This window comes from Toxotes jaculatrix, chromosome 21, assembly GCF_017976425.1.
Source record: "Toxotes jaculatrix isolate fToxJac2 chromosome 21, fToxJac2.pri, whole genome shotgun sequence".
Lineage (NCBI taxonomy): Eukaryota > Metazoa > Chordata > Actinopteri > Toxotidae > Toxotes > Toxotes jaculatrix.
In genome coordinates this window covers 9,727,619-9,741,822 of record NC_054414.1, presented here as the reverse complement: position 1 = coordinate 9,741,822, position 14,204 = coordinate 9,727,619, and the positions used below count along the sequence as shown (strand labels likewise).

At 43.4% G+C, this 14,204-nt stretch overlaps 1 protein-coding gene across 1 annotated transcript; it reads left to right on the top strand.

The window, feature by feature from the left end:
- The first annotated feature begins 279 nt into the window (after nucleotides 1-279).
- nog2 (noggin 2) lies at nucleotides 280-2,664 on the top strand. Its single transcript, XM_041066463.1, has one exon. The coding sequence runs from the start codon at nucleotides 1,551-1,553 to the stop codon at nucleotides 2,178-2,180; it is 630 nt and encodes a 209-aa protein (XP_040922397.1). The 5' UTR covers nucleotides 280-1,550; the 3' UTR covers nucleotides 2,181-2,664.
- Nucleotides 2,665-14,204: the final 11,540 nt, after the last annotated feature.

Here is a 14,204-nt window from a genome sequence, read left to right as displayed (position 1 = left end):
TGTGGAATATTACTCTATAATACGGGATAAAACTGGTGCTTTAGGACCCAGTTGATCCTCCTGATTGTGGCTGATATTTTCCACGTTGTGAGGGGAGGGGGGGGGGGGGGGGGGGGGGGGGGGTGGCCCGGAGGGAGGGTGGGGGGTGGGCTGTCAATCATAGTGAAAGTGGCCGGGGTGGGCAGGCCCCTCTGACACTTTGTACCGTCGGAGGGGGATATTTAACTTGGGACTGAGCACCACTCGCTACAGACACACTCACACACAGTGTGCCTAAGCAAAGAAACGCTCCAGCGCCAAGTCTCTCAGACTCCTGAAGTAGGAGCGACTCAGTAGGAGCTTCTGTACCAGTTATCAAAGGAGTAGAAAGGCTCCCTCAGGAATTGACCGCTTGCACCGACCGGGCAAAAAACAAAAGACTCCATATTATGGACTGTCTCGTCATGCAGCGAAAGAGGAATCTGGAGCTTTTCTGAGAGGATTCAGCAATGCCACAGAGAAAGGAACTCTGAACTATCAACGTTTGCTGGCTTTCTGCAGTTCGCATTTGGTATGCACCGATACTGCAATTTGCTGTAAAGCCACTTTTCAGCGTTTTTTTTATTTTTTTTATTACATGCACAGCCGAGAGTTCTGTGGGAATATTACAGCCTGAGACTTTCATGTTTTAAAAAACTGCTCTGCGATTTGGAACATCCTGGAAAGATAAATGGCTGTTATTTCATAAGTTGAGATTGCATCCCGCTGCGGCGCATTTTCCTCAAAGTTCTTTTTTTTTTTTGGACATTTTCAGTAAGGTGCACATATCAACGGCTGGAATACCACAAGGGACTGGCTGCATAGACTTATTCCTCAGTCCATGGATCGTGCGCCCTGGGACCTTGTCAAACCTGAGAGCGTCAGGCGACGTTAAGTGAAGCCACGTTTATAAAAGCCGTGCGTAAAAATAACATTGGCCAAGGCAGCCCTCATTGCCGGGGCGCGTGACATTTAAAACTTGGTGAGGTACTCTTTTGTGCGCCCTTTCTCTCTCGGGACGCTCCGGATCTATCCTGTCTCTTTAGAAAACACTTCATTCCATGCAGCTCTTGCCTCGGCCGCTGTCATCCAGTGTAGACAGTTCGTCGTGGCTTCGAGTCCCCGGGGTAACCATGACAACCAAAAGAAACCCAAAGTGAATCCAAGGGAGCGGGGTGAGGCCGGAGAGAGCGTGAATAGAGTTTTCCCCATTTTGTTTTGTGCTTTTTTTTTTTTTTTTTTTTTTTTTTTTTGGTTTAGACTAAATACTTTTTGCAAAGTAGGGGCACCGCTTCGTGCTGCAGAGTTGCATCAGCGGACAAATTGCAAAGTTGAAGGAGCCCTAAAAAGCATAGCACTCCGCTCCATGTCATTCAAACCCGACGTGGTCTATTAAAAGTATCGCCTTGCTTGTGACTGAACTTCTACTATTTATGAAGCCCCGGGCTAGTCATTGCAGACAACACAGTAACCGGGAAAAGAACTGAATACTATTAACGCGAGAAGAGCCGGTGCATATAACAACAGGAATAATGGGCCTCTCACAAACGCTACTCGTTTACGTGCTGGTGTGCGTTCACCTTGGAGTTTCCCAGCATTACCTTCGCCTCCGTCCGTCGCCTAGTGATCACCTCCCCGTGCCCGGCCTGAAGGAGGACCCCGACCCGGAGTACGACCCCCGGGAGCAGGACTTGGTCGAGAGGACTCTGAGGAAAAGGCTCGGCAGTAACTTTGACCCCAACTTCATGTCCATCAGCTTACCCACGACGGTGAACATCTCAGACAACCTGGTGAAGCTGCAGGGGCCCATGCCTAACGAGATTAAAAAACTGGACCTCACAGAGACCCCCTATGGAAAGCGGGTAAAAGTGGGCAAGAAAGCCCGTAGGAAATTTCTTCAGTGGCTGTGGACCTATACGCACTGCCCAGTAGTGTACACCTGGAAGGATTTGGGCGTGAGGTTCTGGCCACGTTACATCAAGGAGGGACACTGTTTCTCTGAGCGCTCTTGCTCCTTCCCTGAGGGGATGTCTTGCAAGCCCGTCAAGTCAATCAACAAGATTTTCCTCCGGTGGTATTGTCAAGGGTTTCTAAGACAGAAATACTGTACGTGGATACAGGTGCAATACCCAATCATCTCAGAGTGCAAGTGTTCGTGCTGATTTTCTCTAAGGAAGTAGCGGTGGTCGAGGGGGGAGTGGACTGGAAATACGGTTTCTATTGCACTGTTAACTCTCTACAGAGGTGGGCACCATAGCAAATCTATTTTTTTATATAGCATTTTAAGTGAAATACCAACATTGTACATATTTAAGAAAAATGCAGCTATTTTTTCTAATTGAACCAGGACCATATTTTATTCTCAGCCCTGAAACGTTGTTTTTGGGGGAACACGAGCACTTCATAAGGAAGAGCTTTTTTTTTTTTTTTTTTTTTTTTTTTTTTTGATATTTCTTATGAGACATTGAAGATGGAATGCAAATGCTACACTTCTCCAAGAGGTGAACTTTTTTTTCTTCAACTGAACATTGATGCTGACTGTTATTTCACTGCAGTGCTGCCTAGAGTTTTTGTATAATATTAATATCAATAATAATTAAATTGTAAAAAAAAAAAGAAGTTGAGGTTAAAGATATATATAAAGGCGTGAACTCAGCTTTTTTGGAATACATAGTATTGTAGAAATAAACAAATCTGTACGTTTTATTTATTATTTTAACGATTGTGAGTATAGAGCATAAGGAAAGAGAATAGCAGAGTATACCAGAAAAAAAAATATGGGAGATGTCTACTTGAATATTTCTAAAAATGACAAAAAAATAAATAAAAAAGTAAAACATATCAGTGTACATGTTATGGTTACACGTTTTAGCAATAAAGTCTATCTTTTCAACATGTATTAGTGTCAAGCCATGTTGCTTACGACTGTCTATATCCAGGGGGGCGTGTACACTGTAAAAAATAACACCTGAACATGTTGTCTCATTTGGTTTTAACATCTTTCCTTGCAGGAAAAGTGTGCTGATGGCTATGATAATTTCATTTGTTTCCAATAGAGTTTACTTTACAGCATTTCCTATAAACAAGTGTCGTTACAGTGTTGTTGGATTCAGATAAAGTATAAGAGAATGTTTTTTCTTGAGTTGGAAACAAGTGAAGTTGAGCCACGTTTTCTTAAAATAAAATTCAAGTCCATGTCAGACTGATATTTTTTGCAGTGTTGACGGTCGGGCTCCGAAGTGGAGTGGAGTTACTAACTGCACAGTAAGTCCAAGCTTCAGTGGCTCTGTGTGGACTGCCTGACGCTCCACGCCGTCACAGTGATTTTAGAAAGGACTGATTTACTACGCTGTGTAATGCGCAACACATACCTCAAGCGCCTCCACAGAACTGGCATTCATTTGTCTCAGCCAGAGAGCGAGAGACAGAGAGAGAAGAGAGAGACCACGCACATTTACCCCCCCCCCCCCGTCTACGCACACGCTCGTTTCAGGGCTCAGAGGTGTTAACATAATGGGTAAAATATGATTCAGACATTTCAAACATTGTCAGATGATGAAATGGCCAGCGTATACGCGCGAGCCAGGGGCGTCTGGGGTCTGTGCTTTTTACTCTGGAAGCTCCACACAAGTTCCACTGAGGTATTTGTATAGAGGTGGACTGGAGCAGACCGGCGCCTATTCAAGTCTGACCGCCCTGGAGAAAAAAAAAAAAAGAAAAAAGAAAAAAACACAAAGCCCATAAAACAATGGTCAGCTGTTTTTGACGTTAGCAGACTATTAATTGGAGAGCAGTGGTATGCTGTCAGGGAAATTAAGTCCTATTAAGCGAGGAGTCATTTTCTGTAAGTAGGGTTTTTTTTTTAATAGTGTTTATATTATTCCTTAAATACAATCAACGATTTAAACAGAGCTATGAGCAAATGTCTGAAAGCTAAAAGCAGCGTGTGTAGTATTTCCACTGAGCGCATCTTGTGTGCGTTAAAGTGATTTGTGCTTTTGCGGGAAGAGTTGGATTTGACACTTGCCGCCCGGTTATTGTGACAGAACCACAGAGGGGATTTGGTAAGCAGAGGAGAAGAACGGCAGCATGCCAGCGGAGGAGGAGGAGGAGGAGAAGGAGCAGGAGGGGGGCTGCTTTCCTTACTGTCAGCTTCTTTCTTGATGATGTCTCGGGGTTTTTAGAAACTGCGTCTCTGACTCGACGGCGCCACTCAGCCGCCCCCTCTCGACTGCGCAGAATGAGGCACTTTGGGAAACAGTAACCCTTTCAGGCTCTGCCCGGAGAGTATTTTAGAAGCGTGTGAAAGGCAATACGCCGCCCTGGCTCCAGCCAGTTAGGTGCGCACCTTTTAGAAACAGACCCTGCCAGCCAGTCAGATCAGTGGTTCTCAAAGTGGGGTCCGGGGACCTTCAGGTGATCCTTGAGGGGATTCCAGGGGGTCCTCAGCAAAAATGATTAGTAGTAAAATTTCAGCAAAGCACTTAATTCGCTAGAAATGACCCCACACACCACTCTCCTCAGTAAGGTGCTCAGACATCTGATTAAAGAGCAGGATTTAATGTTTGTCCTTTTGTATTCAAATAATAAAGAGTGTTAGATAAATATGATCAGCACACTTGTTAAACTATATATTCTGGGCTTGTTATTATGAAACCCTCACTATCACTGTCTGCGCTGTCTGATTTGATAAGCTCACTGTTCTTCTAACCTTGGATATTTGTTCAAAATCCAGCTCCAGCTTCAAATCCACTGTACATCCACTAAATCAATCCCATCCTAGAAATAGAAACCTTTTGAATACAGAGTTATTATAGAAGCATCTAACACGGTCGGAGGTTAAACATGGACCATGTGGGGTTTTTTTTTCTTACACCCAGGGAAAAATGCCAGTCCTCAAATGAGTAACTGTCAGAGACTCCTGTCTTCACTTTATGCAAAACCTCTATGTTGACTATTTCGCTGCTTCACGCCATTCATAAAATCTTTACTTCAATTTATCAACAAATCACCAAACATCATCATAAAACTTACTTGAGGTAAATTTACAGTCGTTGTGGCTACACACAAACCTGTGAATGACATGTTATGCTGGGAAAAATTAGAAAAAATCTCCCCATCAGAGTGCCACATGTAAAGCATGAGCAGCCTTTATTCATATACTGTCCATAAAAATGTCAAGACACTGGTGGCCTTTACCCTGTCAGACGCTTTGCGTCATTATTGTCTGACACGGCCTGTCTCCACACTCATCATCGTGGACCCTTGACAAAGTGGGCAGCAATGATCCCACAATACTAAATACTGTTCTGTACATTTGGAAGCTTCATATATATTGATACCCACAGGGGAATATAAGATAAAGCATATGCTTACTGCCTGTAAGGAGAATTAAATAAAGGCCTGGAGACAATTAGGATAGGGATGATGGGGTAGAAGGAAGGGGGAGGGGGTGACATGCTTAGAGCCTATGATGAGGCTCTGTCTCCTGATGAGAGTCAATTATTATGATGGGTTGTGGTCCCACTGGGAATGATTGGGGTGCATCAGTGGGTGAGTGGTAAAAGGTCTGTGGTGACTTTCATCCAAGCAAACATGTGAAAGAAGCGTCCATACCTGTGTGGACAAATCCACTCGTGTGTGAGTAAGCGTGTGTGTAAGTGTATGCTGATTGCGTGCATGCAGCCACGGGCACGTGTGCACACTCACACACATCTCGGGGCGTGTGTGCAGCGGGCTGACAGACAGACAGAGACGGAGACAAGGGTCTGTGGCTGTAAGTAAGGCCCAAACCCCATGGTTGTAAAAGCCAGTGAGTCAGCACTGCTGAGGTTATTGATGATGACAGGGTATTAGATGGAGCATTGAGGAGAGGGAGGGCACACGCACACACACACACACACACACACACACAAATGGAGTCACCACAGATGATACCCGGCATTCCGTCAGACCACCAGCCCCCGGTTTGTGGTGTCTGGGGGTGTGTGTGTGTGTGTGTGTGTGTGTGTGTGTGTGTGTGAGTGTAGGGGCGTCAAGCATTTATTCATATTGTATAAAGTGAGTGTGCCTGTAGTGTGTGTTTGTGTGTATGTGGGACAGAGAGGAGCTGAAGATGTATCTGTGCCGTGAGAGTGCATGGATGTGTGTTTTTACGGCTCCTTTTCAGTCTTCCTGGTGGTCTTCATTTGATTGGTCAGTCTCTAAACCACCAAACGGCCCTGATTGGTTAATTACAGCCGTCTCTCACCAAGGTTCATGCCTGAATTTCATATTTGTGTTTTTATGTGTGTGAGTGTTCAGAGATCTTCAAGCCCTCTTCCAGTACTTCGAGACATGCCCAAAATCCTCCCCATCTCAACCATCCATCACTGCAAGAGCCGACAAACCGGACCTGGAGTCAGCAGCGGCGGCCACAGAATTCATGACATGCCATTACATCAACACGGCGGCCATCTTTGCTGGCAAACAACAGGTGAGTGTAGTCAAATAACAGGTGATTGTAATCAAACTCCAATCATCACTAAACAAGCGGCGCTTATGACAATTAAGCAGACTGGCAGGAAATGCATGCAATGCCCACAAAGAGTCATGAGCACATTCGTCACTCACAGGGCCGTATTACTTAAATCTTAGTTTTTCAACACTGCTTGCCAGTTAGTTTTAGGGATTATTTGTCACATGGAAATGTCTGGCTGGTAACGTCAGTACGCTGTAAATCTGATGAATGTGAAGAGCAGCTTGTGATGCCAAAGTTGACCGTACCTTCAAGATCCAGGCTCCTTCCTTCAGGTTTGAAATCATGTCTTAAAACATTTTTCCATTCACACAATTGTTTATTTTTATATGTTTCCTCTTGCTGCTGCCTGTTGAAATCCTCTTGAACCCAATTTATCTTATTAATCATATTTGTCTTGTCTATTTTATCCTCTTAATCTCTTTATAGCAGCAATTTGAGAAGTAATAATCAGCTAAATTATGTTTATTTTCTGCGGTTTTTGTCCTTGGAGCTCCCATTAACTACACAGCAGTCAAAAAGCCTGCAGTGAGAGCCTTGTTGCCCTACTGTATATGTTCTTATGCTGCTACCCTTTTAATCAGACGCATAGTGTCAGAGTCACATTTCTGTAGTCATGCTCGCTGATTACTCAGTTTAACTCTTGTTAGATGTAACAGATATTGTAAGCCCAAAGTAAGGCCTAAAAATAGAGCTGTGGGTATCGTGGCACTCGCAGGGCTGGGAATAGTGCATATTCTGAGCTCTGTTTCCATGGTTACTTGTGCTTTCTCCCATTGCTGGCATGAGTCTCAAAATCAGAAAATAGTCCCTATGCATCAATGGCCGTGTTTTTATCCCTTTAAGAACAGCCTAATTTTAATTTTTATCATGTTTTCTCCTCACCAATAAGGAAGCACGCGTTAAAGTTTGCGAACCATGTGCGGCACACGCCAGTGTCACAGACCGTGAATTGTGAAAGTGTTCGGCCTGGGTCTAAAAATGTATGGACACAAATATGCCATCAACCACTACTGACTTTACCATCTTTACCTCATTAAACTAAAATCAGAAACCTGGCTTGTCTGTCAAATGTGACACAAAATTGATAATTTTTTTGAGTCCACTGACCCCCCCCCCCCCCCCCCCCCAAAAAAAAGACAACAACACACACCTTCTGCTCTCTATATAACACACACACACAAAATCTCAAGATAGACATTAATGTTTGACCAGCCCACACAAACACTAGGTGTTCCCAGAGTGCTCCTGATACATAATTGGTCCCTGGTCATCATAACAACACACACAGGTAAACTATCTTTAAGTTGTTTACTTAACTACTCAACTTGATCGTGATTGTGCAGGCTCGATTATATACACACACACACTTGAGTTTTCCCCGAAGTAAAATCTATATTTTCCATATCCATCCCCTCTCAGTTCACTGATTGCTGTTGCACTGCCTACACACACACACACACATGCACATGCACAGTCACACACACTCACACGTACACCTCCCCCTCACAGCCTGTCCGGCGGCTGTCTCCCAGTACCCCTCTGTGCGCCTGGATGGCATGCTGAGAATGTTTACTTTCGCCACAGTGTGTATTTACAGAGCCTAATAGTTTTTTAGGCCGCAATGGCGCCTCGCTTCGTAACATGTGTACAACCCACCTACTCCCTCTAACTCCCTGACACACACACACACACACACACACACACACAGAAAACATACATCTTCCCCACCAAACAAAAAAAAAAAAAATCTGACCTCTGGTATTTGGGGTTTGGCAGATGTGCGAACTCTAATGCAGCCAGGTGACACAAGGAAGCAGCAACATCTGAACGTGATGTTACCTCCTCTGTGATCGGAGTGAATGGATTAGACGAAGCTAAAAATAAGGCCAGAGAGAAGAGTATGTGTGCTATGAGAGGCTGAATGAATGCACGAAGGGCTTGCAATGAATGGACACATGATGTCTTGAATGGTTGTGTGTGTGAAATGTGGTAACCAAAAAGATTTGTGAATGTGTGTACAGCATGTGTGAGCAAGTCTGTGAGTGTGTGTGTGTGAGAGAGAAAGAGATTGAGAGAGATGATGAGGCGTACTTAGATTAAACAGATCACGCAGGATATCCAGATTTCTGATTGCAGATAACTCCTTGTCACAAAAGAAATGGGGAACCTGTCAATTAACAATAATGGTTATTGAAAGCAAAACAAAGCTAAAAAATAAATTATTATAATAATGTAATCAGCCAAGCGAAGTGTTCCATTTAAAGAAAACTGCAGTTTTAACATTGACTGTCTTGTTCTATGCTTTGGTTTTTGCTTCTGCAACATGTGCTGTGCAAATGTTGCAGTGCATGGTGGTGATAGATAGCAGGGTTATGGGTCATGATTATATGTCAGTTGCTGAGCCATGTAAAGACCTCAGTTTAAAAAAGTTTAAGAAAAACAGGTTGGACCCTGCAATTAAAAGTGAGAACAAGTGCATTTAATCTTTTGTCCCCAGAGCAATAAGGTTATTTAATTAACAAGGTAGTGTTTGAACGATGAATGAAACTGCTGCTTCCAAAGGGTTATGTGCAATACATTTCAGCTGGATGTGCTCGAGCTTGATAACGATGTTTTCATGTCCCAGCTAGTGTGGAAGTGTACTTTCAATTTTTATCGCGTCTTTGGGCGTTTTTCTGCTCTGTTTTTGTTCCTGAATTTTGAGGTGATTCATGTTTATCTTGATCTTGGATCTTGGTGAGATGAGAGAGAAGTGATGTTTACATGGGAATGGAAACTAAAAATTAAGCTCACATCAGAGCACACCGTCATCACATACACACAGCCTCAGAGCAAGAAGCCAATTCTGCAAAACAAACGTTTTCCACTTTGTTGTTTAGTGCTGCAATTTGTCTGTTCCTGCTCATGAGTGGGTACAACAATTATGCGCTGGCGTACAGTATTTCCAGTACATCTTATGGTCAGTGACGTCACCATGCAGAGTAATTTCCACTGTAGAAGAAGGAGAGGTGCCATATCCTAAACTGTAAACTCAGTAGATCAGAATCCACTAGAGCCAGCAGGATGTTGTGCATTTGGACTCCCAATGCCAGATTAAAGCCACTATGTGTATAAATTATTGCTTCAAGCTTGAGAAACTTGCTTTACTACTGCCCTATCTACACACAACCTCAGCCCTATTCTGTGTTGACCACAGCCATTATGGGACATAAGACATGTTAGGTACAATTGAAATCACTACAAAATAACTCCTGGCACTCCATAAACATGATAGACGATGATAGTAATATATAACAGTGTAAGAGTATCAAATTAATGTTTCCCTTTATACTGGTCACCATAAAAGGGGTGAAGGGGGCAGTGTACTCAATCCCACTGAAAGGACAGAATAGGCATTAAGAGTGTAGTCTAAAACACTTGGCCTATTGTTTTATTTTCTTTCTCCCATTAGACAAAGAGCGTGAGGGAAGCAAACAGGTGAAAATAACTGGCTTTATTTTCCCCACTGCACGACTTGGGCTGCTGAACCTGATGTCCTGACGCCTGCCTGTCTGTCGTATTCAGCCGAGGTGGTCTATTCAGAGTGAGGGACCAGGGGACACACAGCCCAGGGGGTGTGGACGTGTGTGTGTGTGTGTGTGTGTGTGTGTGTGTGTGTGTGTGTGTGCATGTGTTCATGTATGTGTGTGTGTTGGTGTGTAAGGGGGAGGGACTGTGAGCAGCAGAGAATGCTTGGTGATGGGTTACCAAAAACAGAGCACCAGGGGACAATAGGACCCAGGACATTCCTGACATAACCCCAACACACCGGGGAGGAAGTGGAAGGGGGGGATTTATTGGTGTCAACGGCCCCTCGCCCTGAGAGGAGGAACGGGTGTCTCTTTTGTCCCCCCTGGCATTGGAGATGGACTGAATCAAGCCTTGCACAGAGAGGACGCCTCTAAACACATACACACATAATCACTCCTTTGAAAGAAGAACCACCAATTAGGGATTGGACATATATGGCTATAGAAGTTTAGACTCAAAGAGGGCAGGTTTCTGTGTGTGTGTGTGAGTGTGTGTGTGAGGGAGAGAGAGAGTCTGTGTGTGTGTTGTTGCATGCCTGCCTGCCTGCATGCACTTGTCAATAGGATCTGAATGTAAAAGGAGAGCCAAATGGGATGCTTTTCAGCTCAAAGTGCACAAGGGTTGACCCCATGGGAACACTGCTATGAACTTGTTTGAATCAGAGGGCATTTAGTCTCATTTAGGAATGGTTCATGTTACACTGAAAGAGACCATAATGAACAAGACAATGTAATACTATGGAAATTGGCTGGACAATTGTCAAGTGAATTTCCCATAGTGTTACCCAAAACGTTGTATGTGCCACTTTAGAAATGCATCACACTCTCTTGTTGAGTGAAATGGATTGAAACTGAATGATAATATTGATTTCATGCCTTTAAAAAAATCAAAACAACGTTAAAAATCCAACTTGAGTTTTCTTATGACAGACATTTTAAAATTTCCAGAGAAAAGGCATGTGTTGTACTGCCCATTATGCCCAATTTATATTATTCAAGGGGCGAGAAGAAACATCCTTTTAGGTATAGGGAGGGCTGGTTTTGAATTGCATTGTAATTAGTGACCCACCTCGAGCCTCCTTACAGCTTATGCAAACCATATTGAAGGTAAATACCCCTTTTGTGAGCGGAAATGACTATGGAAAGCTGACCACTGAGCCTGACAAAGAATACTTCTTCTCCATAGATACCTGAGACTTAAACCTACAGAAAACATCAACACCACATTGATTATAGATGATGTTAAGTTATTGATTTAGAAAATATTTATATACCTGCTGAAGCTGGAAAAAAAAAACACACACACACACTTTGGAATCTGGCCATTCATTATAGACCCCCCTTTACTTTTTTTGTTCCTTAACTCAAATCAGGATTTTTTCTTTGTAAATCCAACAAAACAATCATCCGTCTTTGAGGATTTACACCTGCAGAGTCCTATATTGATGATAGAGACCCAAATCACAACGCTGAAACTTTTTATCCCTGCAGCTACAGGACACCTGGGATCAGTTCGCCAGTTTTTCTGCACTAGCCTGGTGTCAATTTAGAAAATTTTGACTTTGTGGATGTGGCCTCAATCATGTGGTACAGCACTCCTACTTTGACCTGCTTGGCAAACACTGTAACAGGTGGAGGAACAAGACAAACTAGACCAACACTGCCATCTAGTGGTTAAGAGATCACGTTATCCTTTTCCCTTGGGTATGCTTCCAAACCTGTGCAATTACACTGTGGTTCCCATGATCCCAAATGAGCAGTAAAAAAAAAAAATAAGTTGACCTTTTGAAGTTTTACAAGCTTGGGGTTTGTAATAATGTCATGTTGTTTGCATGATTGTTTTAGAATGAACCAGTTAAAAGGATTGTTAACTTGTACATAATTGGTCTGTTAGGGATCACATGGCGTTTTATAATCTGATTTACTATCTCATATCTTACTCATTTCCAAATATATTAATGAACTCATCCTCGATTTAACTTTGAGAACTCTTGGGAACTGTCCTGCATGTAAACTTATCGTGGTTCATCTAAGTTCCACACAAGCACCACTTTCAAGACAATTATAAATGTGCTCTACTTAAACAAGACAAGTCAACAGTTGCAGACATAGTGCCTCTGCAAGGCTGTACTTAGCTAAATGCTAACATCGGCATGCTATCATGTTCAAAATGCTAACATGCGGGTGTAATGTTTACCATGGTCATCATCTTACAGTAGTTTAGTGTGGTAGCATACATGCTAGCTGACATTTGCATAGTAACATTTCTGTACACAAAGCACAGCTGAGGAAGATGAGCAAGTCATTGGTTTTCTGGCCATTTTGTAAGAAACCAGAATTTTGCATACAATTCAATTTTGACTGAGGAGGGCATAACTGTCTGTACCAAATTTCATGGCCATCCATCCAACGGTTAATGAGACATATTTCAAAAAAACAAAAATGTCAACCTCATGATGGCATCAGACACGAGGATGCCCCCTCTGGGGACCATGCACACCTGTATCAAATATTGTACCACTTATAATTTAAGTTAAGAAATTTCACAGATGAATGAAACATGATACAGGACATAAAATAACACACTGAAACAGTATCAGTATCTAGGGATGCCATATAATTTAGTGTGTTCTCTCTCTCCAGTTGCCACAAGTGCAGCAAACGAATGATCACCCACCGATCAAAACTGGTAATTATTACCATTTTTTGATCCTGATGAACTTTGACAGGCAAGAGGGAAATACTGAAACATTTAAAGTTTTCTTCTAATTGATTGCAGATTTATTTGGTCATTATTTACTATCAGTGTGCTTGAACTGAACCTTCACCATCATCCACTTCCAGCTCACTGGATTACAACTAATTCATAGTGCAGCTCTGTAGCCTTGGGTGGCATTGTTGTGGCCGTACAATTTATTAGCTAATCGGCAAGACAGTGCCAGATTCTGCTGCTCATGAACGTCGGGGTGGAATGAGAACCAGAACGTGAGCTTTCATTAGAGTGTTTCGACTCTCTCGCTCTCTCTACATCTTCAGAACACACATAGAGTTCAAATGGGAACTCCAGCACTTCCAGCTGGCAACACTTTGGGATAATGATGCTGGATTCCACACAAATGAAGGACCCAAATACCACCAGAGAGTTACCTGAACCCCCTCCTCAATGCATGGACATGCATACATGTATGTAAAAACACACGCAGACTTCTAAGCAAACTTTTTTCTGTGTGGGTTAATCACACACGCATTGCGCGCCAAGCGGGAAAGCCAGTTTCCCACCATCATCCTGGACAGTCACTGCTGTCAAATGTAAGCAGCTAACCCAAAAATAATCCCACAGCAAGTCAACAGTAACCCCCCCACACACTTACACACTGAGTCCGGCACATATCCTCCGAGTCTTCAGGAGTGCATATTGGGTTACAGCAGATTCCTAGCTGTGGCCTCAAGGTATCCTCATTTAAAAACTCTCTGTGGTTGAGTCATCAGTGCGAGCTGGGAAGAGACCACCTTCAGTGGTGTGATGTCAAAATGATGGATGGGACCATAATACTGGCAGAAGAGCTATTGATAGCTCTCTTTCCTTAATGTTGACATGTTGATACCGCACACCCCAAGAAATGGGAGTGTGTGTGTGTGTGTGTGTGTGTGTGTGTGACATAGAGAGACTCTAAGCCTGCACACACACACACACACACATGCATCTCACAAGGACGTGCTGGTATTATACCCATTAATATCTCTTCCGTTCCCACTCAGGCCCCGTGTCTTTGAAGTGGAGTGGCAGCTGAGCCCTGAATGAGTGAGTGTGTGAGAGGATGTATACAATAACGCCAACACGCCATCTTGACTTAAGATGAGTCGGCAGAGGGAAAGTAAACAGGCGGGGTTCCCCAAGCGGCTGTCGCTATAAACAGGGGGTGTGCTGAGAGGGGCTAAAGCTGTTTATTTTTACATGAGACCTCAATGTCATTTGAAGTGCTCGCTCTCCCTCTCTCTTTCTTTTATTTTGACCTCCTTTTCCCATTTTCCCCAAAACCCTGCCATAACCTTCCCTGCTAACCACCCACCCATTCTCTATAGGGTTCTTGCCAGCA

Coding starts and splice junctions, on each gene's coding strand:
- nog2 (XM_041066463.1), top strand. CDS start 1,551: ATGGGCCTCTCACAAACGCTACTCGTTTACGTGCTGGTGTGCGTTCAC.